Source organism: Chinchilla lanigera, unplaced genomic scaffold, assembly GCF_000276665.1.
Source record: "Chinchilla lanigera isolate Chin_1 unplaced genomic scaffold, ChiLan1.0 scaffold00035, whole genome shotgun sequence".
Taxonomy (NCBI): domain Eukaryota; kingdom Metazoa; phylum Chordata; class Mammalia; order Rodentia; family Chinchillidae; genus Chinchilla; species Chinchilla lanigera.
In genome coordinates, this window is record NW_004955436.1 from 20,849,493 (window position 1) to 20,875,940 (window position 26,448).

The 26,448-nt window shown below is 44.5% G+C and overlaps 1 protein-coding gene across 5 annotated transcripts; it reads right to left on the reverse strand.

Annotated features, from left to right (window-relative positions):
* Ccdc28a (coiled-coil domain containing 28A) lies at positions 1-25,792 on the reverse strand. 5 transcript variants are annotated; one of them, XM_013516694.1, is made up of 7 exons: positions 25,761-25,792; positions 23,910-24,060; positions 21,737-21,936; positions 13,051-13,214; positions 7,226-7,398; positions 4,917-4,939; positions 1-537 (listed from the first exon to the last, which is right to left on the reverse strand). In XM_013516694.1, the coding sequence occupies exons 3-7, from the start codon at positions 21,892-21,894 to the stop codon at positions 483-485; spliced, it is 573 nt and encodes a 190-aa protein (XP_013372148.1). In that variant the 5' UTR covers positions 21,895-21,936; positions 23,910-24,060; positions 25,761-25,792; the 3' UTR covers positions 1-482. The 5 variants fall into 5 exon arrangements, with proteins under 5 accessions (XP_013372148.1, XP_013372150.1, XP_013372147.1 ...); XM_013516696.1 differs by lacking the exon at positions 25,761-25,792 and having other exon boundaries at positions 7,226-7,380; positions 23,910-24,100; XM_013516693.1 differs by lacking the exons at positions 23,910-24,060; positions 25,761-25,792 and adding an exon at positions 23,273-23,898.
* Positions 25,793-26,448: the final 656 nt, after the last annotated feature.

Genomic DNA, 26,448 nt, shown 5'->3' on the forward strand with positions numbered 1-26,448 from the left:
TAAACTTAAATCAGTCACTTTATTAAAAATAGCAAATCTCACAAATACTCATTTAACAATTTGTTGTCACTGGCCACTGAACACACACCTGCGTGTGTGCTGATTGTCTAAGGTGAACGGAAGCTGGGCTGCCACAAGAAGCCTGCGCACCAGCCCCTGGGTAAGTGCGGCACTCGGGAAGGACGCAGCCTGCGGCCCAGCGAGCGCTTTGAGCACAACGCATTTCAAGTATCACCCATAAGGCAACAGAGGGAAGCGAGCAGCCGAGCCTGCAGGGCTCCTGAGAGCCTGCACAGGCCGGCGGGCGCCGGGTGCATGAGCACAAGCGGACTTACTGAGAGCAGTGTGTGGAAATGATCATTGCACTTGCACTTTAATTGCTGTCACTCCTGTGGAGAGAGAGGGTTCTGCTACTGGATTCAGCTGGAAAGTAGAGAGCGCAGCTTCGCTGCAGATCCCAGGCAGGCAGGCGGCGTTGCAGTTTAGCTGGTGGAAGTGTTCGGAACGCCCTGTGCATCTGCCAAGTGCAGCTTCTGTCTGAAGTCATCTGTTAAGAAGGCTTTCCTTGTATAACGAGTACTTCTCTTAAATTTGGGGAAGTTGCACTCAGGAACTGAAAGGCAGAGGGATTTGGAGAAAAGGAAGGAAAGAAAGGAAATATGCTCACAGGGAAAGCCGCTGTGTTACTGAGACACTTAGATGCAGTAACACGATTTTTATACTTTTCTTTTTTGAGACAGGATTTTGCAATGCAGTTCAGGCTGACCTTGAACTCACTATGTAGCCCAGGCTGGCCTCGAACTCACGCCTATCCTTCTGCTTCAGCCTCTCAAGCGCTGGGATTACAGGTGTGCACCACCACACCTAGCACAACTTCTAAATATAAGGAGTGTCTCAAATTAGAAGAGTTTTAAAAATCACTGACTTAAGACTGATCCAGCCACACAACGTGGCTCTTGAGGCAGCCACAGGAGCACGTGGGAGGCTGAGGCAGGAAGGATACAAATTAAGTCCAGTTTGGGCAATTCTCCAATTTAGCAAGAACCTGTTTCAAAATAAGTAACAACAACAACAATAATAATAAAAAAGGACTGGGGATGCAGCTTAGTGCAAAGGTTCTGTGTTCAGTTCCCAGGAATGTACACACAAATGTGCACGCACACACACACACACGCACACACACAGGAATTGGGATGGATTCCTGATATCTTATTCTCTTCCTTTTGCATTATCACCTTTCATCTTCCTCTTTAACATACACATTTACCCAGACACTGCCTGTTTTTCAAGACCCAGTTCAAATCATAGTATGGATGCATTGAGAGCAGCTAAACGCTAGCAATACATGCACGGCAGAGGCTGCAAAATGCGCACATGTGAGCACAGCCATCAAAGGCATTCCCGTTCAAAGGGAAGGATGAGGTTTAACACATGTAAGAATCAACAGATAATAAAGTAAGGCACACCACTAGTTCTACAGTTTGGATCTTGAACATGTTAAAGATGCACTTGGACACCAGCCTGTAGCACTATCCAGAGGTGGTGGAACCTGTAAGGTGGGGGGTACACAGCTGTAGTCAGAACTACTCAGGAGGCTGAAGCAGGGGACTGCGTGAGCCCAGGAGTTCTGTGGCATGCGCAACACAGTAAGACTTTGTCTTAACAACAAAACAGAGGTGGGTATTAGTGACAGGAAGTTAGGTGTCTATGGGCAGACCCTGAAGGAGTACTGAGACCCTCTCCCCTTCCTCTTTCTGTACTTCTGGCCACCATGAGGTGAGCGCTTTCCTCCCTGTGACACACGGTACCACTGGGGGCCTAAATCAACACGCCGACCAATCCTGGACTGAAGCCTCTGAATCTGTGAGCCCAAAGCAACCTTTCTTCCTTTTCATTTGATTTATCTCAGGTATTTTGTTACAATAATGAGAAGCTAACAGCTGGCTTAAGGACAGGCAAAATACTCGATGGAAGCAGTCAGCTCAGCTGGAATGCAATTTGATAAGGAGAAAGGGGCACTGAGCGGGACTCTATAACGATGAGAATGAATGTCATGAGTTTGTGGACAGCCAAAACATAAGCCAGCCATGGTGGCACATGCCCATAATCTCAGAACTTGGGAGACTGAAGCAAGAAGATTGTTGCGAGTTTGAGGCCAGCCTGGGCTATATAGTGAGACCCTGTCTCAAAAAACAAACGAACAAAAAAACCCCAAAAAACCATGACCTTAACGGCAATGAAAATAACATGATGTACAGGATGTGACCAAATTTTTGAAAGCCTTTAAAAGGTTCAGCATGGTTTAAAAATTGACAAGAAATAAAATGGCAAGTAATATTTTAGTAGTATCAATTTAGTAACACTGTCTAAAGTCTGAAGCAGCATTGTCCAATAGAAATGGAATGCAAGCCATAGATATAATTTTTAAATTTCAGAGCCCATGTTAAAAGGAAAAAGAAGTGAAACCAATTTTAATCATTTCTTAAATATTTTTTACCCAGATAAACCATTACAAACCTCAAGATATATTTTTTATATGAAGTCTTTCAAACCAGGTGTGCTTATTATGCTTCTACATATTTTAATTCATATTAGTCACATTTAATGAGCTCAACAGCCATGCGGATCCAACGTACTGAACAGTAAAGCCCTAGATTGGAACGGAGAACGGAACAGTTACACAATCAGGTGACAGGGGTCTGGGTTATCACAGAGGATGAAGGAAGAATAAAAGCAGAACTGACAACACCTGACAACTGTAGTTAAGTGACACCAAGTAGATTTCACAGCCATGTCCAAGCTTAACAGCACAGCTGATTATCAATGTCTGCTGTGGTTAGAGAAGGGATTTTTAAATATTCCTGGAGATTGAAATAACAAAGGTAGTGATGACAGAGAGCGGAATCAGGAGATGAAAGATTGAACACATAGAGAACATTTACCACAGATGAGGAAACAAGGCTGTCAGACTTTGCTCAAGTGTACACAGCTACTTGAGCAGATTTTAAACCAAGCGTGCAAAAGCTTACACTCTGCACCATCCCATGCCTCCCTGTGTGGCAGATAAATTCCACCACCAGTTACATTAAGGAAAGTGGTGAAGTAAGTCTAAATGTTCATCAAAAACTTACGTAAGAGGACAGGAGGTGCTTAAGTGTTATAAGCATACCATGAATATAAAGCACAGAAGGAATATAATGAAAAGAGTAAAGAAGCAAGAACTACTTCTATAAAAAGTTCCTAATCAACTCAAAATTGGCCCCCTTAAGTTTTTCTTGTAAGGATACCTTACATTAATTTCTCTCCACAGTAAATGTAGCTTCTCAAAATCTATTTTCCTCATCTGCAAAATGGGGAGTATAATACCACCTACTTCCAGATAGAACCAAATGAGATCATGTGTATAAAGCCCCTCACACAATACCTGGTGAATAGTGAGTATGATGGCTTGTATCTAGATGTCCCCCTAAAGCCTCATGCAGTCACAGGGGGAGTTTTGAGGTGGCTGGATTAGGGTGTGTGAATGTGGATAAAGGATGTGACACTGGGATTAAGAGTACTGACAATGGAAACCCCACCCTGGGGATGGGTGGCACCAATCAACAGGCTTGTAGCCTGGATGGAATACAGGGGAAAAGAAGGCAGGCTCGCTGCTTGGTACTTCCTTGTCTCCGGCCTGCTCTGCCCTGGACTGTTTCTCTTCTGCGATGCCCTCTGCCATGCCACCTGCCTTGACGCCAGCCAACTATGGACTGAACCTCTACAGACTGTGAACTGAGGTAAACCTTTCCTCCTTTAACTTTGGGTATTAGGTGTTTTGTCTCAGCAATGAGAAAAGTAACTAAGACACTGAGTATTCTTAAAGGCTAGCTGCTAATTATTACTACACAATTTTGAGCAATTAATACCAATATATAATATCAATAATAGTAACATACATATTCCATATAATTTAAAAAATTTCCCATACACATCATTACATGTAGCAATTATTCTGTATTATAGAGAACACTCTGAGCTGTTAAACAGTTTTCCCAGTGCTACACTGTCAAAATGTGGAACCAAATTTCAGAAGTCACATTTCTACTCTATAGCCAGTATCCTTCCTATTTTATTATCTGGTTAAAAGGAGGTAGTTTAACTCTCAAATTAATTACTATTTTATAGCCAGGATAATTTCCTGCTGCTCTTATGTGCCTAACAACTGTGCCTCCATTATGTTCAAGAGCACATCTGGAAAAGTCCTGAAATACTACTCTAGATTAAAATATTAAAACCAGAATACTCTGTGTGTACCTGATTGTTCTCCTGTATGCTAAGTCTATAATACACTTAGCACATTTAATCTGGGAAATGTTATTTCATTAGCTTTGGAAGCATCCCTTGTATCACTGTATTTTAGTGATATCTAATTCTCAATTTTATACACCTAAAACACTCCAACTGATATTTAATTAAATATACTATCTCAGTACGTCCAAATGCCAGTTAGCTTCAGAATCTAAGAGTCAAAATAATTTCTATAGTAACTAGCCACATCTTCAACCCTCATGACTTAAAAATAATAATTAATTTTTTTAAATTAAAAAAATAATAAAAACAAAGGAGAGCCAATCAGAAACAAACACAATTTTAGCACACAAAAGAATGAGAAAATTCCACTTGGAAATCAGAGGGAAACAGAGATGGCCCCAAGGAGATAATACTGCATGTCGGCTCACTGAGCCTCAGTGAGCATCTTTACAAAATACGTTGGGGATTATAAGTGTCTTTTTTGTTTGTTTTTTTTTCCGATACCGGGAATTGAACTCACAAACTTGCGCTTGCCAGGCAGGCGCTGTGACGCTGAGCTAAATCCCCAGCCCCAGGGGTTATAAATGATAAGCTTTGCACTGCTGGTAATAGGCAAAGGATACATAGAAGAGTTCAGTTCTTCTAACTGTAACACAAAGAAACAAATTTAATTTTAGTAAGATATATATATATGAAATATACATAAGCAGGTCACTGTTAACTACACATTGTTAACTATACCTTTTAAAATAGCATTTCATTTAAGCCTTCTTTAAATGAAAGAACAAAATTTTTTGAGCCATAGTCTGGCTGTGTAATTCAGGCTGGCCTTGGACGCACGGTAAGCCTGCTTCCTCAGCCGGAGCGCTGGGATTACAGGTATATACCACCACATCCAGGGAAAGAAAAAGCTTTTTAAGAAAAAAAATTTTCAAAACCTTTTCAGGCTTGGAAATTACTTTTATAAAATAATTATAAAGGAATTTTAATTATAAAACAAGAATATGAGGAGAAAGTGAAAATGATGACAAAAAGTGGAGTTTTGTAAATATCCCCTAGAACTATGCATAATTACAACAATGTCTAATGGTAGCTGTAAAAGAAAAAAACTTGCCATTTTAATGATCACAATCTTTGAAAGCTTTATGAATCACAAAAGTATTTCACATGTTAATTCAGTTTTCAGTACAAAGTGGAACGTACCGTCCGTTGTCTTAGTCTGTTTGCACTGCTATAACAAAACACCCTCAACTACTGCAGTAGCTTAAATAACAGAAACTCACTTCTCACAGTTCAGGGAACCAGAAGTCCCTGACTAACACGCCAGCAGATTTGGGGTCTGATGAGGACCCACTTCCTGGTTTACATCATGGCGCCTTCTGGGAGTGTCCTCACAAGGTAGAAGACAGTTATGGCTCCCTCTTGGGTTGGACTGAGCAGGACTATGATCCCATTCTTATCTCCCAAAGCCCCAGCTCCTACTACCATTACCTCTGGGGTGAAGACTTCCACACAGGATGTCTGGGAGGACACAAACATGCAGATCACAGTACCCCTCAATTTACAGAAGAAAAGTACTGCATTACAAAAATGTTAAACAGCCTGGGCAACTTAGTGAGACAATGCCTCAAAGTAAAAAATAAAAAAAGGACTGGAGATGTAATTCAGTGCAAAGGCTCTGAGCTCAATCCTCAGTACTGCAAAAAATAGTTACTAGATGTGTTACACAGTATGCATAACCCAAATAACCCAAAAACCCAAATGCAAGCTCTGGACTTAAAATAAAAAGGCTTTCTGCTTTCAAATTCAATGTCCTTGCAACCATACCAGTTAGTCTCCTAAATGTATAGGAAATGAGGCTTATGTTTGTTAAGGGGAATAAAACAGTGTAAAAAGAAATAATTGCAAGACTAGAGTAAATATGGAAGATTTAAAATAAAGAGTACAGGCTTGAAATGTTAGAAGTGTGAACATACAATTTCTCTCATATTTACTTTTTCAAAAGATAAAAAAAGCAACAGAAACTGACCCTTTCTGTCAGTCCGTGATAAGTACAGGATTTCATATAAAGCGAGTTGAATTCAATTTTCTTTTATTTTTGTTCCAAAAAGGATTTAAGGAGACAAATCTAATTTAACTAACAGCTACACGAGGGTGTTACAGGCTGCAGTGTGTGCGCTCTCCCCAAATTCCTAGGTTTTAGTCATCAGCCAGAGAAGCTCAGGGGCTGAGGAGCTGCAGACCTGCAGAGAGGCGATTAAGTCAAGATGAGGTCACGAAGGTGGGCCCTGCCCCAGTGTGACCGCTGCCCTTATAAGGAGAAGAAACCAGATACAGATGAACACAGAGACGCCACCTACAACCACGGCCAGAGGCCTCAGCAGAAACCAGTGCTGTCAACACCCTGACCTCAGACTTTCAGCCTCCAGCACTGTGAGAAAAGATATTCCTGTCTTGGGCCAGCCACTCTGCGGTACCTGGGTACGGCCGCTGTAGCAAACTAACACGCACATGGTGGCCAGGCACCCGATACCTGAAATGCCCGGCACAGTTCTGTATTTAAAAGTAAGGAACCGCCACCTGAGTACACAACACGAGTATGCATGTCATGTCAGTGGAGGAAGTCTTGGATTACCAGCTTCTGTATCTCGAGATCTGTACACATATAATATCCATAAATCTATAATATGCAGTGAAGTGACTACTTCCTTTTTAGATCTGCCGGCATTCTGAAAGCACATGATGTAAATGTGATAACCTCCTTGTATTTCTTTGAAAAAAAAAAAAAAAAAAAAGAGTGCAGTACTACAGGGATGTATCCTGAAAACACCACCTTGAATTATGGACCTCAAAGGGATTAAAAAGTGACTTTGTTACTTTATTTACAATGCAATAAAAAAACCTGGAGAGTAGACAGAAGAAGCATACTCACATCAGACAGCAGCCTGTCCAGGTTGGAGTCGCTGGCTGTTTTCCTCTTGTCCTCAGGAAGCTCCTCTAACTCCCCGTAGAGCTCCAGATTCAAGCGGGCTAACTTTTCCTGCATTCCCCGGACGTGCTCCATCTGCTCTATGGAACACTCGTTTCCTGGGAAACATTCCAGAACTTTAATGAAGATTAATTTTAAAGCTAACAGCCTTGAGGAACAGCTTTCAACCTCTAAGTCCTCTAAAAGAAATGTTTTCTTTCTTTTGTAAACTGACTGTTAATGATGGTATATCTTTGTTTCCAAATTTTATTTTATTTATTTATTTATTTTTCGTCTTTTTTTGTTTTGTTTTTTGTTTTTCTTCCGGTACCAGGAATTGAACTCACCACCTTGTGCTTGCCAGGCAGGTGCTTTGCTGCTGAGCTAAATCCCCAGCCCCTTTTATTTTTGTTAGTACATGCTTGCAGTACACAATGCATATCTTGTATGTATAACTGCTAATCAAATTTTTGACCATGCCGGGTGTGGTAGCTTATAATCCCAGCACTCGGGAGGCTGAGGCAGGAGAATCATTGTGAGTTTGAGACCAGCCTGGGCTACAAAGTGAGTTCAAGGCCAGCCTGAACTGCATAACGAGACCCTGTCTCAAAACGACAAAACAATAAATAAATAAATAAATTTAAAAAATAAAATTTTTGACCAGAAAAAAATGACCAACCTAAGAAATGACTTTGGGTGCTCAAAAAAAAGTGTAAAAAGAGAAAACACGTTGTCTTCAATAGCAATATCATATGTAAAATAGCACCATCTAATTATGTCCTATTTGACAGCTGTCATTTAAATTGAGTGACCCAACATTTTATAGCAATCTCAGTGAAACTGAGTCCTGTAAGAACTTAGACCACAAAGTATTTCTCCAACCAATTATGTATTTTTTCTTTAGGAAATACAAACGAAAGTATGTATGAAGCATGAAGAATACTATAAAGCATGAGCAATACAACATACTGTTTCCAGCTGTATACACAGTAGTACAAGACAACTTAATCGCTACAGGATAAGTTACATTATTTATTGGCTATAGTCCTCTACAGTGACATTCTTTGCCTTGAGCAATTAATTTAAATACATACGGCACACTATATATCTTCATCCAGTTTAGGGATAGCCTCCACAACATCCTGATGCCATAATTTTTTCAAAAACAACTTCTTGCTTATCCTAAAGGTACTACACAGGTATATTATAGCCCAGCTAAAGTTAAGTACATATCTTTAATCAATATGATTTAATATATATTATACTAGTTTCTTCTAATAAGCTTTATAACATCTTCATAATTACACTACATTACAGCCAGGCATGGTGGCACACACCTGTAATCCCAGCACTCAGGAGGCTGAGGCAGGAGGATCATTGCAAGTTTGAGACCAGCCTGGGCCACAAAGGGAGCTCAAGGCCAGCGTGACTCCATAGCAAGACCCTGCCTCAAAGACAAAAAAAAACCTACACTGTACTTTGTTACCAACTACTAATACTGAATTAATTATGGTTCTCTCAAAATCAGCCTTTATTCAGAATAAAATATATTGTATTTCTTCCATTTTTAACAATTACTAAAATAACCTGGAGGCTCAAGTAGAAAAAATACCTCAAGGTGTATGGGTATATGGGGGTGTGAGTATATGGATATGGATGTGTGTGAGTGTGTGGAGAGAGAGAGAGAGAGAGAGAGAGACAGAGACAGAGAGAGAGAGAGAGAGAGAGAGAGACAGAGACAGAGAGAGAGAGAGAGAGAGAGAGACAGAGAGAGAGAGAGAGAAATGCACACAGAAAATATACAGAAAGATAGAAATCACAAGGAAAAAGATCAAAGAGAAGGAGGATGGATCAAGGGAACCCAACACAAGGATAAGAGAGGCTCCACCAGGCTAAAAAGAAATAGATGGAGGAGATAAGTTCTGCAGGATGAAAGTGGAAACAACAAACAGGAAAGGCTCACTTGCTGGGCATGGTGGCGCACGCATGTAATCCTAGCACTTGGGAAGCTGAGGCAGGAGGATCACTCTGAGTTCCAGCCCAGCCTCAGGTACATAGTGAATTTATGGTCGGCCTGAACTGCACAGTGAGACTCTGTCTTAAAAAACCAGCCCCCCCGCTCAAAGAAAAAGAAAGAAAGGAAAGAAGGAAGGAAGGCAGGCAGGCTCACTGTTCCTAGGCAGGAAAAGACACAGTCCTAAAGCACATCCTGGTAAATACCTAAATTTTAAAGATTAAAGAAAAAACATTTTCATACTAAGACAGAAGAAAATTAATTACATGGTAAGAAAGAATCCGAAAAGAATCCACTGGCAACAGAATTCTCAAGACAACACTTAGCGAAAATGTCAAGTATGGAACACGGAGAAGACAGAACTGAATCCAAAAGCACAAAGGCGTGTACGTCGAGGCAGCAGGGTGCTGGGAGGAAGCAAAGCAGTAAAGATGACGTCTCAAAGGTGGGAGGGAGGCTGAGGAGCAAGTGAAAGTACTCTGAAGATTCCACCTGGGATGGCAGAAGGAAGGAGGTGGAGGATATAAAAAAATATTTCCGTGAACTAGGCAACATGTTTAATGTCTTTTTGTCAAACACTAGTATACGACTGCAATCCAGAAACTATAAAGGAAAAGTCAGCTATATAAAAGAGGAGTAGGCAAAAGTAAAGACTTTCACAGCTTAAGTATACCAGGAAGCCCACAAAGTACAATGTAAGAATAGAGACATCCTAGAAGTGAGAGGGTTAGTATCAAAAAAATATAAAAGGGTGCACACCTGTAATCCCAGCACTCTAGAGACTGAGCCAGAAGGATCGTTCAATTTGAGGGCAGCTGGGCCATTTAGCAATTTAGTGAGACCCTGTCTCAAAATAAAAAATTAAAAAGGGGCTGGAGATGTAGCTCAGTGTGAAAGGCCTGGGTTCAATACCCATTACAACAAACAAAAACACCGGCTCATCGCAACTGACAACAACGAATGTAAATAAGTTAATAAAAATAACCAAAGTAAAAACCAGACAAAGGTCCTGAAATAAACAGCCCAACTGCTTACCAAATACACATGGATATTCAAATTCAAGAGTAAGTTCTTAAATCTTACTGTACTTTATACCAGGAGGCCAGTGGATTGACAAAAACTAAATGACATTGTATCTACCGCTGGTGAGCATTCAGGGAAAGGGTTTTTTTCATAAACTTCTAATAGAAATGAAAAATGTTAATTCTTTTGGAAAGCAATTTGGACATTTCTATTACAATTAAATCAGAGATATGCTTTCTTTTCTTTTTTGTCTTTTTGAGACAGGGTCTCACTATCCAGTTCCAGCTGGCCTTGAGCTCACTTTATAGCCCAGGCTGGTTTGAACTCACAGTGATCCTCCTGCCTCAGCCTCCTGAGTGCTGGGATTACAGGTGTGTGCCATCATGCCCCACCTAAAATCAGAGATATGCTTTAACTCAACAATCCCACTCATGGGAATACATTCAAAAAATAAAAGCATCAAATAAGAATTCATGTAGGGCAGGTATGATTGAGCACACTTATAGTCCCAGCACTCAGGAGGCTGAGGCAGGAGGACTGTGGTGAATTTGAGGCCAGCCTGGAATACATACTGGGAACCTGTCTCCAAAAAACAAAATAAGTAAATAAAAAGAATCCAGGTCAGAATGGTGACGTAGCTCAGTGGTAGAGCACTTGCCCGTGTGCACAAGGCCTCGGCTTTGATCCCTAGTGCTGAAAAAAGAAACGTATATGACAGTTGTTCACCATGGGAGAGAGCCACAGGCACACACCTGCAACCCCAGCTACCTGGGACTCTGAGGCGGGAAGATCGAAGTCAAGGCCAGCCTTAGCTACAGCCTCAAACAGAACAAAGCAGACCAGAAGGAAGTGCAGTACAGGGTTGCACTTCACGGCTCAAAGCTGAAAGCAGTACCGTTAAAATGGAAATGCTGAAATAAACCAGTACATTTACAACTAAGGACATTATGCATGCAGTCATGGGAAAGAAGGAAATCGAGCTAGGCCAGGTAATTTGCAGCAATTTCCACTAAATACTGCTTAATGAAGGAAAGCAAGACACAGAAAAACGTGTTAGCTCCCATCTGTGTACAACAACGGAGCCCAAATCCTGTGCATGCGCACCTGGGGGCGGATGTGCGCGTTTGTATTTACACCATGAAGATCACACTGCTGTGAGCACCACTCACTGCGGGCCGAGGAGGGGCAGACGCAGCAGCGCAGGAGGCCACGCCACAAAAACACCAGGCAGGGAAGACAAGGCTGCCATCAGCGTGTGCACAGTGTGTCGACGTGTGGCATGTATGCGCTTGTGTGAGCGTCTCTGTGTGTGCTCAGTGGTTTTAAAATTGATTTTAAATAATGCTGGGAAATAATTTTATCATTAGAGAAGGGTTATAAAGTGCTGCAAACTAAAAATTAAAAACCTAACCACATTATTCGTGAAGTCAATGAACAGGAAAAATAGCTATTCAGAGTTTTTACTGTAACAACCAGTTAACTATTCCTGTATCTCCATAAAAAAAATAGAAGAACAGGAAAACAAGGCACCTTGGGCAAAACACAAATGAGTTTAAAAGGGTTAAAGGGAAATGATATTGAGATTTTTTTTCCCCTAAACTAACACACTACGTCTAAAATATGTTAACTGATGAAGACTGCCCCTCATCTACTTTCCTTCCTCTCTCCTTCCCTCCCTCCCTTCTTCCTTTCTTCCCCTTCTTCCTTCCTACTTGTAATCTTTCTTTCTTGTAATGGGTATGTCTCTTTTTTTTGGTCCCAGGAATCAAACTGAGGACCTTGCGCTTGCCAGGCAAGTGCTGTGCCGCTGAGCTATATCCCCGGCCCCTTTCTTATACTAGGAATTGAAATCAGGGCCTTTGCAATGAGCTATGTTCCTCATCCTTTTTTTTTTTTTTTTTGACTTTGAGACAGGATCTCCAGTCTCCCGTCTGTACCTCGCAGAGTACTGTGATTATAGGCCTGTGCCGACACCCCCAGCGGACTGTCCCTTTTATTCATTAAACTTTCCAGATAGCTATCCCATATTAGCAATTCTACTTTAATGCTTCAAATAAACCTCCTTTTTTTCTTAGGTTTATTTATTTATTTTTTAAGATAAGGTCTCCTGGACTTAAAACATCCTTCTGCCTCAGCCTCCTGAGTAGCTGGGACTACAGTATACAGGCATATGCCACTGTACACAAGCTATCTTCCCTTTTTAAAGAGCTTTTTCCAGCTGGGTGTGGTAGCACATGCCTATAATCCTAACACTCAAGAGGCAGGTGGGGCCTGGGGATATAGCTCAGCGGCACAAGTGCCTACCTAGCAAGCACAAGGTCCTGAGTTCGATTCCCGGTACTAAACAAAAAAAAGAAAAAAGCAGGAGGACTACCATGAATTAGAGGCCAGCCTGGGCTACATGGTAAGTTCTAATGAGTTCAAGACCAGCATGAACCTGAGCTACACAGTGAGACTCTGTCTCAAAAAAACTAAAAATAAAATAGCTTTACCCAGAAGTTTTAGAAGACAAAAAAATCACCTTCCATGACAAATCCAGTACAGTTGCAATTTATGCTTATGGTCTTTCTCTTTTCTAATAAAAGACAATGATAAATCAAAGAGGAATAGGAGCTGGGCATGGTGGTATACACCTGTAATCTTAGCACTCTGGAGGATGAGGCAGGAAGATCATGTGTGTGAGACCACCATGAACTACATAGTGAGAACCTGTTCCAAAAAAACCCAGAAAAGAAAAATATCCAGTGCTTACCAAAGGCTTGAAGCTTTCCTGAGTGGAAATCATTCAAAAGACTGAGGAGCCCTCGCTCCATCTCCTGTACATCTGAGACATCAGTGAGGAAGGAGTGTTGGATCGGAGTCGCCTGAGCTCCTTTCCCTTCTCCACCCTGAGGTTTGGCCTTCTCCTTCGTCACTCTGCAAGGATGACACAGTGAACTTTTAGTTCGTGCTTTTCCTATTCTAGATTAAGGTTTTGCTTAATTTTTTATTGAATTAAGCAAAGCTTCCCTTAAGTACAAGAAACCATTCAAAATGTAAAAGCAAAAAATATCAAAGAAAAAAATACTAAATAAAATCAGTATCCTCAATACAGAAACCAGAAACATAAAAAATGGAGAGAAGTCAGGCATGGTGGTGCATGCCTGTAAACCCAGCAAGTGGGAGACTCAGGCAGAAGTGAGGCGGGAGATTAGGACATGGTTAGCTGGCTGGGTGCGTGGGCAAGCGTAGGGTATGACCCGTCAATCTTGGAGATCTAGGACACATTCGCCCCAGCCCTGCACTTGGGACCAATTAGGAAAATGCTATCTTCAATTCTTCTGATATGAAATCAAGGTTTTTGGTAGCACAGCCCAGATCTGACATTGGAATGAGATATATAAAAGACGCTTGCTATTAAGCTCGTGGCCACCAACAGCTCCTTTAGCGGACCACTGTGTACTCTACAGAGCATGCTTCTTTCCCTACCTTTGATAAACTTCAACCTCACTACCTTTTTCACGTGTTTTGCCTAATTCCTTGTTCTGCACACCAAGAACCTGGAAGGCATCTCTGGAAACCACAGCATCCCAGAACCCCAGGAACATAGGTGTGGTGAAGCCGCCAGGAAGTCAGAGTGGTTGGTTTTGCTTGTGGGTGAGAAAAAATTAGTGTAGGTAGGGACTCCCTCAGCAGCTGCCTGGTATCTGACTGCCTGCGCCCCCCACTTCCACCGTGGGCCTCTCCCCCACATCTCCCTACCTCCCTGACCACGGCCAGAAGTGCTTACGGGGCTCTGCCCCGAGGCCACTGGTCCCAATGGCACCCCCGGGACACTGCAGCGTCCTCTGTGGCCATGTGGGCTGGGGGCTGCCAGGGAGCCTGTGCAGCTCTCTCACTCGTCTGGGACCCTGTTCGAGTGCCGTCTGCCCCAGCCTTCCCCTTCGTGCTCAAAGACTCCTGTGCTTTTCCTACATGGCCTCCTATCTCTGGCTCCTCCGGGCAGTCACTTTTTCAGGTTGCCATCCCAGTCCCAGTGGTTCCATGTTTGTTAAATCTCTAAAGCCTCTGCTTTCAGCTAAAAAAATGAGACTCCTCCTTCCCTCTTCTCTTCTGAATTGGGTTAGATCTTCTCTGTTTCTTCTAACAGAAACTCAGGTAATCTAGAAGCCTGCTTGAGGGCCTGAGCAGAACAAAGGAAACAACCAGGAAAGGTCAAGCCTACTGGCTGTGAGTACCCAAAGGCAGAGCGAAAGTTAATAGATAACAACCCTATCCTTGTACTTAGAACCCTGATCTTTAAGGAGTTTAAGTTTCTCCAGTAGCTTGTTGGAAGCCCGGGGGCGGGGGCTCTACCTGCCTCTCTAAGGAGTCCTAATGGGCCACAGGGTATGGAGAATGCTGAGCACGGGGACAGCACACCGACACACAACACGACAAGAGTCCCAGTGCCACTTCAGCAGAGAGGTCTGGTAGTGTTCAGTCTCACAGGGGACCACTCAGGACTCAACAGTCTGTGTCCTTCTGCGTGGGAGGCCATGTGAAGGACCCAAGACCTAGCTTCTCTCTCCACAGGCCCCAGGACATGCGTGGGAAACACCCCCTCCAGTAGGCTGTGTCCTTATAAACTGAGAACATTTTCACCCCGACAATCTGAGAAAGAACAACTTACCTGCTAAGGCAGTACTGTTCGGTCCAGTGTAAACTAGGAAACGTGGGAGGTGGGCACAGAATGGTGGTCTAAATTATGACCTGTTCTTTGGTTAGACTGTTTTTGCATCAGGTGAGGAGAGTGGCATGAAACCCTTCACGTCCAGGTTTTCACGGCTCTCTGCCAATGCCTAAGATCCATCCTCAGACGCCCACCCATCTCTCGGAGACAGGGGCCTCTCCCACCTGTTCAGTGAGAACAGCCACACTCAGGGGTCACCTCAAGCTCCTTATAGCCCTCAAGCCAGTAGGTCAGTCCTGTCTTCAGATGACTCAGGCCTCCACCCGAGGCCCCTCCGCATGCGCCTCAGACAGCTTTCAGCCCCACAGGACACGCCTGGGGTACGTCCAACCCTTCCAACCCCCAGCTCATCCTGCTCCTGGGAGAGGTGCCGGGAGAGGGGACTACTCGGCCCAGGCTCCTTGTTCAGCGGCAGAAACCCAGCAATGCGGAGAACAGTGAGGCCCATTTTCAGAAGATCCTGCTAGGTCTGCAGGTGGGTTTTGACTTTGACCCTTCCTTTTGACACATCATGATGAGACATCCAATTAGTCTCGACCACTTGCAGAACCCCCATGACCCAACTGTAGTGCACAACCTCTTCCATGTTCAACAATTGGGATGGATCTAGATAAGGATGAAAGCACCACCAAGAAAAAAGCTAAAATACTATCCAGGGATGTAGCTCAGCGGTACAAGCGCCTGGCTGCCAAGCGCAAGGTCTTGAGTTCGATCCCCCATACCAAAAAAGAAAGAAAGAAAAAGGCCAAAATTATGACTGTCACAAATGGCAATTGTTTAAGCACACCAAAGCCATCCAAAAGAAAACCCAAGGCCAATCGGGGACAGAGTTCCTACCTTAAATACACGGAAACTAGACACCGGGCACCTGACTGCACCACGCCAACACCCAGGCCCTGCTTGTCCTGCGTGCAATGCCCCTGCCCACGGACATCGCCATCTCCTGTCAGGAACCCCGGGTGACCCTGAATGTCATGGGCTAAGAATTCCAATTCCTTACAGATGTTTCCGCTTCCTTCCCTGGAAACCCTCCTCTAGATCTACAGCCATAACTGTAGCTGAGCACAGCCCTCGTTGGAGCATCCCTACACCGGTTCTGACATGTTAATTAGAAGGTCAGATGCTCACCTGGAGTATTTTTAGTTAAGTTTATTGGTACATTTCAGGTGTACATAATGATCACGTTCATCATTCACCGTGAGTTTTTAATTGTCCAAGTATCTTATTCTCTTACTAGCAAAAGTGGGGGCAATTCTCAAATTGCAGGCAACACCAAAGCCGATTTTACTACCAGGGTTGTGCTGGGCTTCCCTGACCTCCAGGTAGATTCTGCTGCAGGGTGTAATGGAATGCGGGGGAGGCAGATTCAGCAATGTCAGCCATAAAACTAAAAGACCCCAGCCACTTCCCCAAACAAAAGCAACACCGAATCAAAGAGGACTGTGAAGGCCTCCAGCCTCTCCCAGGCAGGTTTCCTAAACAGGCCTTCTGCAGCCCTGCCACCCCCCTGCAATACCCCCAGGCTCCCTGCAGTAAAGCCTTCCAGAGAACACAGGATGGAGCAGGACTAGCCATGCTATAATCCTAATCCACAGCCTCGTGGTAAAGCACAGGCAGGAAATTCTACAGCTCCTGAAGGCAGTCTATTTTCCCAGGCAGGTCGTTGTCATTCACTGCAAGGGACATCAAAGGGACACGTCTAAAGTCTCTTTGGGAAATCAAAAGGCTGACAGAGGCCAGGGCGGCCTTACAGCCCCTGAAGACCCCAGCCTTAGTCCTGGTTCCTCAGAATCAGTAAAAGCAGTCCACAGCCCCCAGGAAGATGAATGGGCCACCGGACAAGGGTTAACTGAAGGAGGAGAGTGGTAGTATTTAGAAAACAAACTGGTCCTTCTCCAAGGGACACAGTGGAAAACCAGAGTCTTTTCAAGATTCTTTCCGTATGGGAAGAGATGCCACACGGAAAAATGGTCACTCGAATGTTCGCAGAGCTAGGACTAGTGGGGACCACCTGACAGGTCTGCAAGCCCAGGCCACCTCCTTTGTTAGAGCCTGTTCTGAGGACAGGGCACAGCTGGGGGGCCTGGCACACAGACTTTACCAACATGCCACCATGTGGGGCTTTAATCAAATACTGACTCATCCAGGCCAAGTACAAGGGGCTACCTGACTATCTGGGAACAAAGCCCTGCCAGTGCTGGCCCAGGGGCACCGCCTGGGGTCCACCCTGCAAACCAAGTGCTCATTAAAGCCAGATTAAAGCCAAAAATGGCAGGGCCCCTTCTCAGCCACCCTGGCCACGCTCACTGAGGTAGAGGAGGCAGAGAGCTAGATTCAAACCAGCCTGTGTGAGCTCTCCGAGGAGAAATATGGCCAAAAGCAGCAAGCTACACTGTGCACCTCTGAAAGACCTGAGGCTTCGCTCTGAAAACCATGACTCCAGTACTGCCCTGGGTGCAGACGAGCAGTCACTAATGACCCTAATCCGCCACAGCTTACGTGGACCCTGCACTGGGACGCCCGTCTTTCATTAGGTTCACAAAATAGGCAGTCTTGCTAGGGCTATGGCTCTTGGGTTCTTGATAATTTATCTAATGTCTGCCTGCCATGTTTTCTCCTCCACAAGCAGCATGAAAATAAAACTTAATGTCTCTAACTGCTGCACTTGTCCTAGTCTACCTTTTTAGACAGTCCTCCAGGAAACGTTCGAACCCGCTCCTGCTCACAGCTGGACTCCACATCCCCAACCTGAAAGTATCCAGTCAAGGCTTCAGACGGTGATGCCGACAGCCGGAAGCCCACGACTCTGACACATGCACCACGCTTTCTCCCGGGAGCAGGCGGCTCAGCACTTCCTCACATACAGGCACTGACACCTTGCTTACTGTCTCCTGACAGGTTTTTTTTCAACGCACCCAGTGAGCCACAACATCCCAAGGTAGGCGGAGAGAACATAATCCCCAGCAGGCAGGGCCTGTAACTCCTGTTAACCGGAAGCAGCTATATGAAGACAGAGTCGGCCACATGCTCAGCATTCCGCACGAAATTAACGGATTTATGTCCCATGCAGAAATGAGGCAAGAAATTAGGGAGAGGTCAGGAGGCTACCGAGGTGGGCAACATTAGGGCGTGACCTGTCAGTCACAGACAGCCTGGGCGTAAGATCCCAATCCCTGCACCCGAGATGATTAGAAAATGCTATCTTCAGCCGGGTGTGGTGATGCACACCTGTAATCCCAGCACTTGGGAGGCTGAGGTAGGAGGATCACTTCAAGTTCGAGGCCAGCCTGAGCTAAAAAGTGAGTTCAAGGCCAGCTTGTCGCAAAAAAACACAGGAAGGAAGGATAGAAGGAAGAAAGGGAGGGAGGAAAGAGAAAGGAAAAAAGAAAGGGAGGGAAGGAGGGAAGAAAAAAGAAAGGGAGGGAAGGAGGGAAGAAGGGAGGAAGGGAAAGAGGGAGAGAAAGAAAAAAGAAAGAAAGAAAGGAAGAAAGAAAGAAAATGTTATTTTCACTTCTTCTGGAGATCAAGCAGGTTTCTGATAGGTGAACCTAGATCTGACATCACAGTGGGGGTACAACCTGAGCTGTTAAGCTCATGGCCACCGCACACTCTTTCAGTAGCCCACTCTAAATTCTTCAGAGCACTTTTTTTTCGGAACCTTAACTGGCCTGCACTTACTCTGCTGAGCATGCTTCTTTTCCTACCTTCAATAAATGCAAAACCTCACCATCTTTTTCCATGTTTTGCCCAATTCTTTGCTCAGGACTTAAGAACCTGTTAATCTCTGGAAACCACAGCACCCAAGAACCCTGGTAACAGGACGACTGCTGTGAGTTCAAGGCCAGCATGGGCCACATAGTGAGTTCAAGGTCAGTCTGAACTACACAGTGAGACCCTGTCTCAAAGAAAAAAAGACATACCCCACGCTTAATTCATGCATTTGTACAACATACTGAACCTTTGCACCAGGAAACACTCGAAAATTTTGTCTTATTATTACTTATTTCATTTTTTTCCCCTTTTGAGCTTTATCTTGTTTGTTCTTTGAGCTATCAGGAGTTCCCCTACGTGAATACGGGGTCTTATCCTCTGACAGACATTAGGCCAGAGACGCCCAGCATAAGGAGAAAGGAAGCTATTTCAATTCATCATTTCACCACGTGACAGAGAGCCAAACACCTGCTAATGTCCCTGACTCGTGCATTTCCTAAGGCACACGCAGCCCTAAACGCCTACTAATTACCATACACCCCTAAATAAGCTCAGCTCCCTAGTTCTCTCCTTTGCCACTGCCACAGAGCTCTCCTGACCAAAGGACCCCCACCCTCCCGGCCACGCCCCCTGCCTCTCCTCCCCCTTTCCTCCTCACAAGGCAGCAAAACCATTTCCACAAAATAAAATCAGATCATACTTAATTTAAACCCTTCAGTGGCCTTGCACTGCCTGTTGGACAACGTCTGGTACCCTTAAACTCTATCTTCCTTTGTGTACCCTTTAACCATTCTCAATCTCTAGTTTTCTAGAGAGTTGGCATATGAATTTTTTGTGATTACATGTTAATTTTCTGCCTACATTGGCATCCTTCCACTTGTCATCTTTGCCAGGCTGTTTCCCACACTTCCTTCATGTCTCAGTGTAATGCTTTCTCTCAGGAAGGCATTTTGGAACCCCTGGACTAATTAGTTCTTATTACATATGTCTGTCATATACCAAGCTCTCCCATATTTGAGTGAAGTACTATTCACATTACTCTATAGGAACAGAGACCAGTTCACACAGTTCAGGGCCAGCCAGGAAGGTGATGTATGCCTGCAATTCCAGCTACTCAGGAGGCTGAGGCAGGACCTGACCTCCTTTGAATCGGAGGTCAACCTGAGCCACTTACCAAGATCCTGTCTCAAAATTAAAAGGGTTAGGGATATAGACAGAGTGACACCCCAGACTCACTCCCTAATGTTGGGAAAAAAAAGGCTTAACACACAAATACAGGTTAAACAGATAAAACACGGTATCTTTATAACCCAATGGGTACTACAGATCTCTCTCTCTCTCTTATACACACACACACAAATTTAGTATGCAATGCGTTTTTACATAATGTTGAATGGGCACCTCTTGAATGGTGCTCACAATAAGAAGATAAACAGGATATATATATATGAGCAAGGACAGGATGAAGCACAAGAAAAACTAATAACCCTTAATAAGAAATTTAGAATTCAGCCAGGCGTGGTGGCACACGCCTGTTATCCCAGCACTTGGGAGGCTGAGGCAGGAGGTCGTCGAAAGTCTGAGACCCGCCTAAGCTACAAAGTGAGCTCAAGGCCAACCTGAAGTGCATAGCAAGACCTTGCCTCAAAAAGACAAACAGAAAAAAAAAATTTAGAATTCATAGGCTGTTGACAGCAGCAGCTTCTCACAAAATACTGTCTGCATTTTCTATGTGTGGTACTAAAATCACATCACCCTCGGTACTCAAGAGTGCTGACCAAAACTCAGTAACACCAACCTCACTCGTGAGCTTATGAAACAGAGTGCCGGACCCTAACCATTGGACACCAGGGAGTGCGCAGGAAGCTAATTAGAAATGTGCCTCTGAAGCTGCGTCCAGGATGACAGATTCAGAATCTGCATTCTAAAAGGGTCCCCAAGAAATCCACGCTCACTTAAAATCGCAGCTAAACCACCACAGACTGTAAGGTTTCAGTGTAGCAAATACATTTTTTTCCTTTCAAATTTGAAGTTTTATCGAAGTAGGGGTTTTATATCTGTCCATTTAATAATTCTCAAATAAACAAACAAAAAACAAAAGATAAAATCCTGTTTATTCTTTCTTCACTGCTTCAGATTGTGTCACACTGTCTCACTTTATGTTAAAACAACTCAGTAACAAAAACCACACATGATGAAATTACAGTATGTGCAACTGCCACTGAAATACTGTCAGGCATGCAGTGATGATCAATATGGCTCCAGCCCACAGAATCTTACATTCTAGAAGACACAGGCATAAAATTACCAGGTTTTCAAAATAAATGAGTAATTTTAGGAGTAATCTTAGGAGGCTGAGGCAGGAGGACTGCCAGTTCAGTTTGAATTTTATTTTATTAAAAAATAAAAAGGGTGGCTGGGGATTTATTTTATTAAAAAATGAAAAGGGTGCTGGCACAGCACCTGCCCGGCAAGCGCAAGGTCGTGAGTTTGATCCCTGGTACAGAAAGAAAAATAAAAATAAAAAAATAAAAAATAAGGAAAGGGCTAGGGCAGTGATGGCGAACCTCTTAGAGCTGTCAATGATAACAAATAGCTGGCTGTGGCATGTATGCCACCACCACAGGGACAGGGAGAGGGACATTATAGCTCAGTGCAATCTCCTGTATCAAGGGTGGGGGATACAACTGTTCTCAAGAATTTAAAGAGAGTAATAAGTATCTCTAAAAATATTTTGGCTTTCTTTTTTTTTACCAATTACAACTTAACTCAAAATCTGATTCAATTCTTCCAAGAGTAAAATTCCTTGTTTTCTGATAATTTTTTCAGGAGAAACATGACTCTTGCTTTAAAAGTCAAGCTAAGACAGAGAAAGTTCTAAGAAGTTGTTTCAGGGCTGGGGATGCAGCTCAGCGATACAACTGTTGAGCCCGTGAATGGCTCTGGGTTCACCAGAAAGAGTTGATTTAGTCTTTAATGATACTTTAGTGTGAAAATGAGAAAGAAAATAATTCACCTTTTTAACTTTGGTCGCTGTGAAGTTGACTGTGCTGCAGGATTTGAAAACCCGGTGCTTTTACTTACTGGAATGGCATTTTTTTTGGCATTAACAACCTGAGTAGGGTGGGCACTAAAAGACTTAGGGCTCCTCCTCTTCACTTTCCGCTCTTCCATTGTCCTGAGATCCTTGCTGTGCCGAAGGCAGCCTCTTAAGACCTGTGAAAGAAAATACAACAATCAAGTATGTGTGCTATAATATGCAAAAATTAAAGAGACGCAGAGACCCATTTCATGAAATGAAAGAGGGTGAAGAATTTCAGAGGTCATCAGAGCAAGGCGGATGAATTCCTTAAGTTTAATTGTCTAGCAGACCTTTTAAAATATCACTTTCTGTATTGACTCACCCTATAAATATATACTGACTCTCTTCCATGAGCTAGCCATGATTGTGGATCCTGGAGAAACACCAAATAAGATGAAGCTCCTTCCCTCAAGAAGCTGACACTGTACAAAGTGAATGATATATAAACAAGCAAATCGTCCACGTACAGCCCAGCCTGAACGAAGCTTTAGGGGGCCGCTAGGTCTGGCTTCCAAAATGTCGTATTCTTGGGCCGGGAATATAGCTCAGTGGCGCAGCGCCTGCCTGGCAAGCACAAGGTCCCGAATTTGATTCCCAGTACGAAAAAAAAAGATTGTATTTTTAGGAAGAACAAACCAGATTCAAACATGTATCACTGCTGAAGCATCAGCAACTACAAGAGTTATGTCACCAAAGAGAAACTGCTCATGCCTAGAATACTGCTAATTCTAGGACTGTGATTAAGTGAAGTACTGTAAGATCAAATTTGCTTATGTAATCTGACTATAACCTATCCATGTCCAAAAAATGAATCATAATATACGCCATTTGCCCGTACTAAAACAGTTCTATGATGGCACATTAGTCCCTTCCCTGGGGGATACATGTAAAACCTCCGATTTATACCAATAGCTTCTCCTTATCTCATGAATTAACCAGTTCTATTTTCTCAACCGTCATCTATCTGAAAATATCCTTCTACGCTTCTTTTTTTGTGTACAGTGTTACATTTTTCCTAAATCCATTGATTCAAGTACTTATAAAATGAGAAATTTAAATTAGACATGTTATAGGATTATAAAGAGCGCTAGGAAATTCACAACTTGTTAAAACCATTCGGTTAAATCAGCGGTGTTTCCTAAAGCACGCTGTTCTCTGGGGGCTCGGGGCTTGCCAGTTCTCGTCTGAGCAGGTAACATCCGGCACACAGGCACCGAAATCCTTCCCGTGTACCCAGCCGAAGGAACGTCCTAGAGAAGGCGCGAGCTGCTCACGGTTGCTCAGCACGCATTTTGAGGGCCAGGTTCCTGCTCCAAGCAGGACCCCGGAAGGGCGCTCCTGCCACCGCAGTGTCCTTTCCCGACCTGCCAAAGCGATGACCCATCACTGCCCAGAACCCAACAGTGCCCACAGCGGGTGTCGGAAAGGGCCTAAAGAAGGCTGCGGGGTTCCTTTGCTTCCACGACCTACCCGATGAAGAACGAGGCCGGGGTCCCTTTCCTCAACCGGCAAGGAGCGAAGAGCCCCTGAAGGCACCACCAGCGGCCGCTAGTGCGGGGCGCGCATCTCCAGACCAGCGCCTCCGGAGCGCCCTTTGTTGACGGAAGTGACGCAAGGAGGCGGAGCCTCTTTTCCCGGGGCGGAAGCCCCACCTCTTCGGACCCACGGGAGTCTCTGTCGTCTGCGCCTTTGGCACTGCGTGACTTCCCCTACCCTGCCTTCAGGCGTAACTCCCACGGCCGTGCAAAGGGGGACTCATGCCTGGCATTTAAGTTTCGGCTCTGTGACTTGGAGCAGGGAGTGATACAGACTGGCGGCGGAAGTGGGAACGGTGACTATAGTGCCGCTCCCGGAAGTGGCCCCGCCCCTCGGTGAACGTCTCCTCGAACTACAACTCCCAGCATGTTCTTCGAGCAGGAGCGAGGCGGGGTGGGGCGTCGCCGTGGCAACAGCGTCTTGACAGTTCCCGAACTTTGGGCGGTGCTTTCGCGGCTGAACCAGTGAAACAAGTGGAGAAGCCAGTGCGAAAAGTGCGGTTCTGTTGGGGAGCTGAGCCCGAAAATGCGATCCTATCACTACTGCCATTAATAGCTACTTTGTGACGTACCTTATCTATATGCCTTGCTGCAGTTCCAAGCGATGTCTCAGAACTCTCTGTTCTGCAAATGAGGACTCCGAGACTTAGAAAGGCAGCGATCCAGGTGCCCCTAGCCAGTGACTGTTCTGCTGCACTTCTTCCCTGGAGGAAGAATTTCAGGCTGGGAGAGATGAGAAGAAATCCGAGCTTCAAGCCCAGGCCGGGGTAGCCTTCCCCGTGTGCGCTTGGGGAGGGGCAGTTTCAGGTTCACCGCGCTTAGACCAGGGACGCGGAGACGCTGCGCTCCTCCCGCCTCTGAGGATGAGGAATCCCTGTCTGCGCCAAGGCAGAGAGAAGACGAACTCGAGCATGGGACGTGCTCACACGGCCCTGCGTGTTAAAAATTACCTTTTTTGGGGGGGACGGGGGGGTCTTTTTTAAAAGCACAGAGCAGCCGGGCATAGAAATGCACGCCTGTAATCTTAGCACTAGGGAGGCTGAGGCAGGAGGATCACTGCGAGTTGGAGGCTAGCCTAGGGTATATAGTGAACGCAAACCCAGCCTGATCTATACAGCAAGGCCCTGTCTTAAATAAATAAATAAATAAATAAAAGTTTCTGTTTGCCTTTGAGATAGTCTCCCTATGCAATTCAGACTGGCTTTGGACTCATTGTGAGGCCCAGGCTGTCCTTGAATTTGAAGCAATGCTCCTGCCTCAGCCTCCTGAGTGCTGGGATTACAGGCATGCAGCACCCCACCCAGCCACACTTCTTTTTAAGGGAAAGAGTAGTTGTCAAACGGGAATGGTTATCAGCAAGATATGAAGATGATTTATCATCCCAGAATCTTTTCTCCACGTTCTTCTAATACAAAGTGTCTGGTTTAAAGAAGAGCCCATGCCTTGGTACCATCCCTCCCTCAGCTTTCCCTCCTTGGCTGGACTTTTAGAGCTCGTTCAGTAGCACCACCGTGGAGTACCAAAGGCTGCTAAGCAGTACCTGCAGGAACAGCCTTCAGTATGGCCGGGCTTGGAGGAAAGCGGGGGAGGAATGCAGGAGGGGCGCGGAGAGAGGGAAGAAGGAAGGAAAGCAAAGCAGGGATTCCCAAACACTTCTTTATGTAGCATGAAGTTTATTTGAAACCCAGACAGCCTGCCGTGGTGGCTCACACCTGAAATTCCAATACTCTGGAGGGCAAGGCTGCAAGATAGCACGTTGGAGCCCAGCTTGGACAACTTAGTGACTTAGCAGGACACTGCCTCAAAGTAAAAAGGGCTGGGGACATGGCTAGATGCAAAGGCCCTGGGTTCAGTCCACATTGCAAAACAAGAAAGAAAATTGTTCCTGTGTTTGGGGGTGCTGGAGTCTCCTTTCAGAGATGGTTGCTAGGTTCTTGTCCTGAACAAAGAATTGGACTAAACAAGTGTGAAAGGTAGGCAGATTCTATGTTTACTGAAGGTGGGAAAAGAAACGTGCTCTGTAGAGTGAGCTTGGGCCAAGTGAAAGCAGGAAAGGAAGCTCAGCGTGAGAGCAGACTACTGGGGGAGAGAGAACACAGTGGCCCTGAGCTCAGTGGCACTGTCTTGTATCTCCCATCCTCAAGGTGGTCACGGATAAGGCATTCTGTCCCAACTCCAGTTCTCAGGGGAAGTCCACCCGCAGGGCTTTGGGAAGCGTTCTGCGCATGTGCCCTGAGACTTTGTAATTAACAGGCCACGCCCCCTTCCCCAGCCAGCCCACCCAGCCCTAGTCTTCTGCCTCACTACTGCGTTTGGCTTTGAATAAGTTGGCAGTATTTCTGTCAGTAAAATAATAAATCTTTATAGAGGGCCAGGCAAAGAGATGAGGGGCTGGGGACATAGCTCAGTGGCATGGTGCCTACCTGGCAAGCACAAGGTCCTGAGTTCAGTTCCTGGTACAGAAAAAGAGAGATGAGACTCAGGTTACTGGTTGTGCAGTCATAATAAGCAGTGACAGTTGTGTAAGCACAGGCACAGGTGCGCATAAGGCTAAGTTTGAGGATATGAGAGTGAGGAAGTTGATACTGGGGATTAAGCCTAGAGATGCTCTACCACTGAGCTATATTCTCAGTCTTGTTTGTTTTTCTTTCTTTTCCTTTTTTCTTTTTTCTTTTTCTTTTTCTTTTCTTTTCTTTTCTTTCTTTCTTTTTTTTTTGAGGCAGAGTCTCACTATGTAGTGCAGGCTGGCCTTGAACTTGCTTATGTAGTCCAGGTTGACCTTGAACTCACAGTGATCCTCCTGCCTCAACCTTCTAGTGCTGAGATTACAGGCGTATACCACCATGCCCAGCCATTTATGTATTTATTTTTAAAACAGTTTCTCACTAAGTTGTCCAGGCTAGTCTCAAACTTTGGATCCTCCTACCTCAGTCTCCTGAGTAGCTGGCTTTAGAGACATGCACCACTACACCTAGCCAAGATAACCGTGTTTGAAACTCACATAAGTCTAGTGAAATAAGAATGTTTCACTTAAACTGTAGTTTTTCATTTCTTTGAAGGCAAAATTTGTATTAATTTATATGAGTAAAATTTCCTACTGTGGTCCTTAAA

Coding starts and splice junctions, on each gene's coding strand:
- Ccdc28a (XM_013516694.1), bottom strand. CDS start 21,894: ATGGAAGAGCGGAAAGTGAAGAGGAGGAGCCCTAAGTCTTTTAGTGCC. Junction 13,215..21,736: donor CAGCGACCAAAGTTAAAAAG/GTGAATTATTTT, acceptor TCATCCTTGCAG/AGTGACGAAGGAGAAGGCCA. Junction 7,399..13,050: donor AGGAAAGCTTCAAGCCTTTG/GTAAGCACTGGA, acceptor TCTTCATTAAAG/TTCTGGAATGTTTCCCAGGA.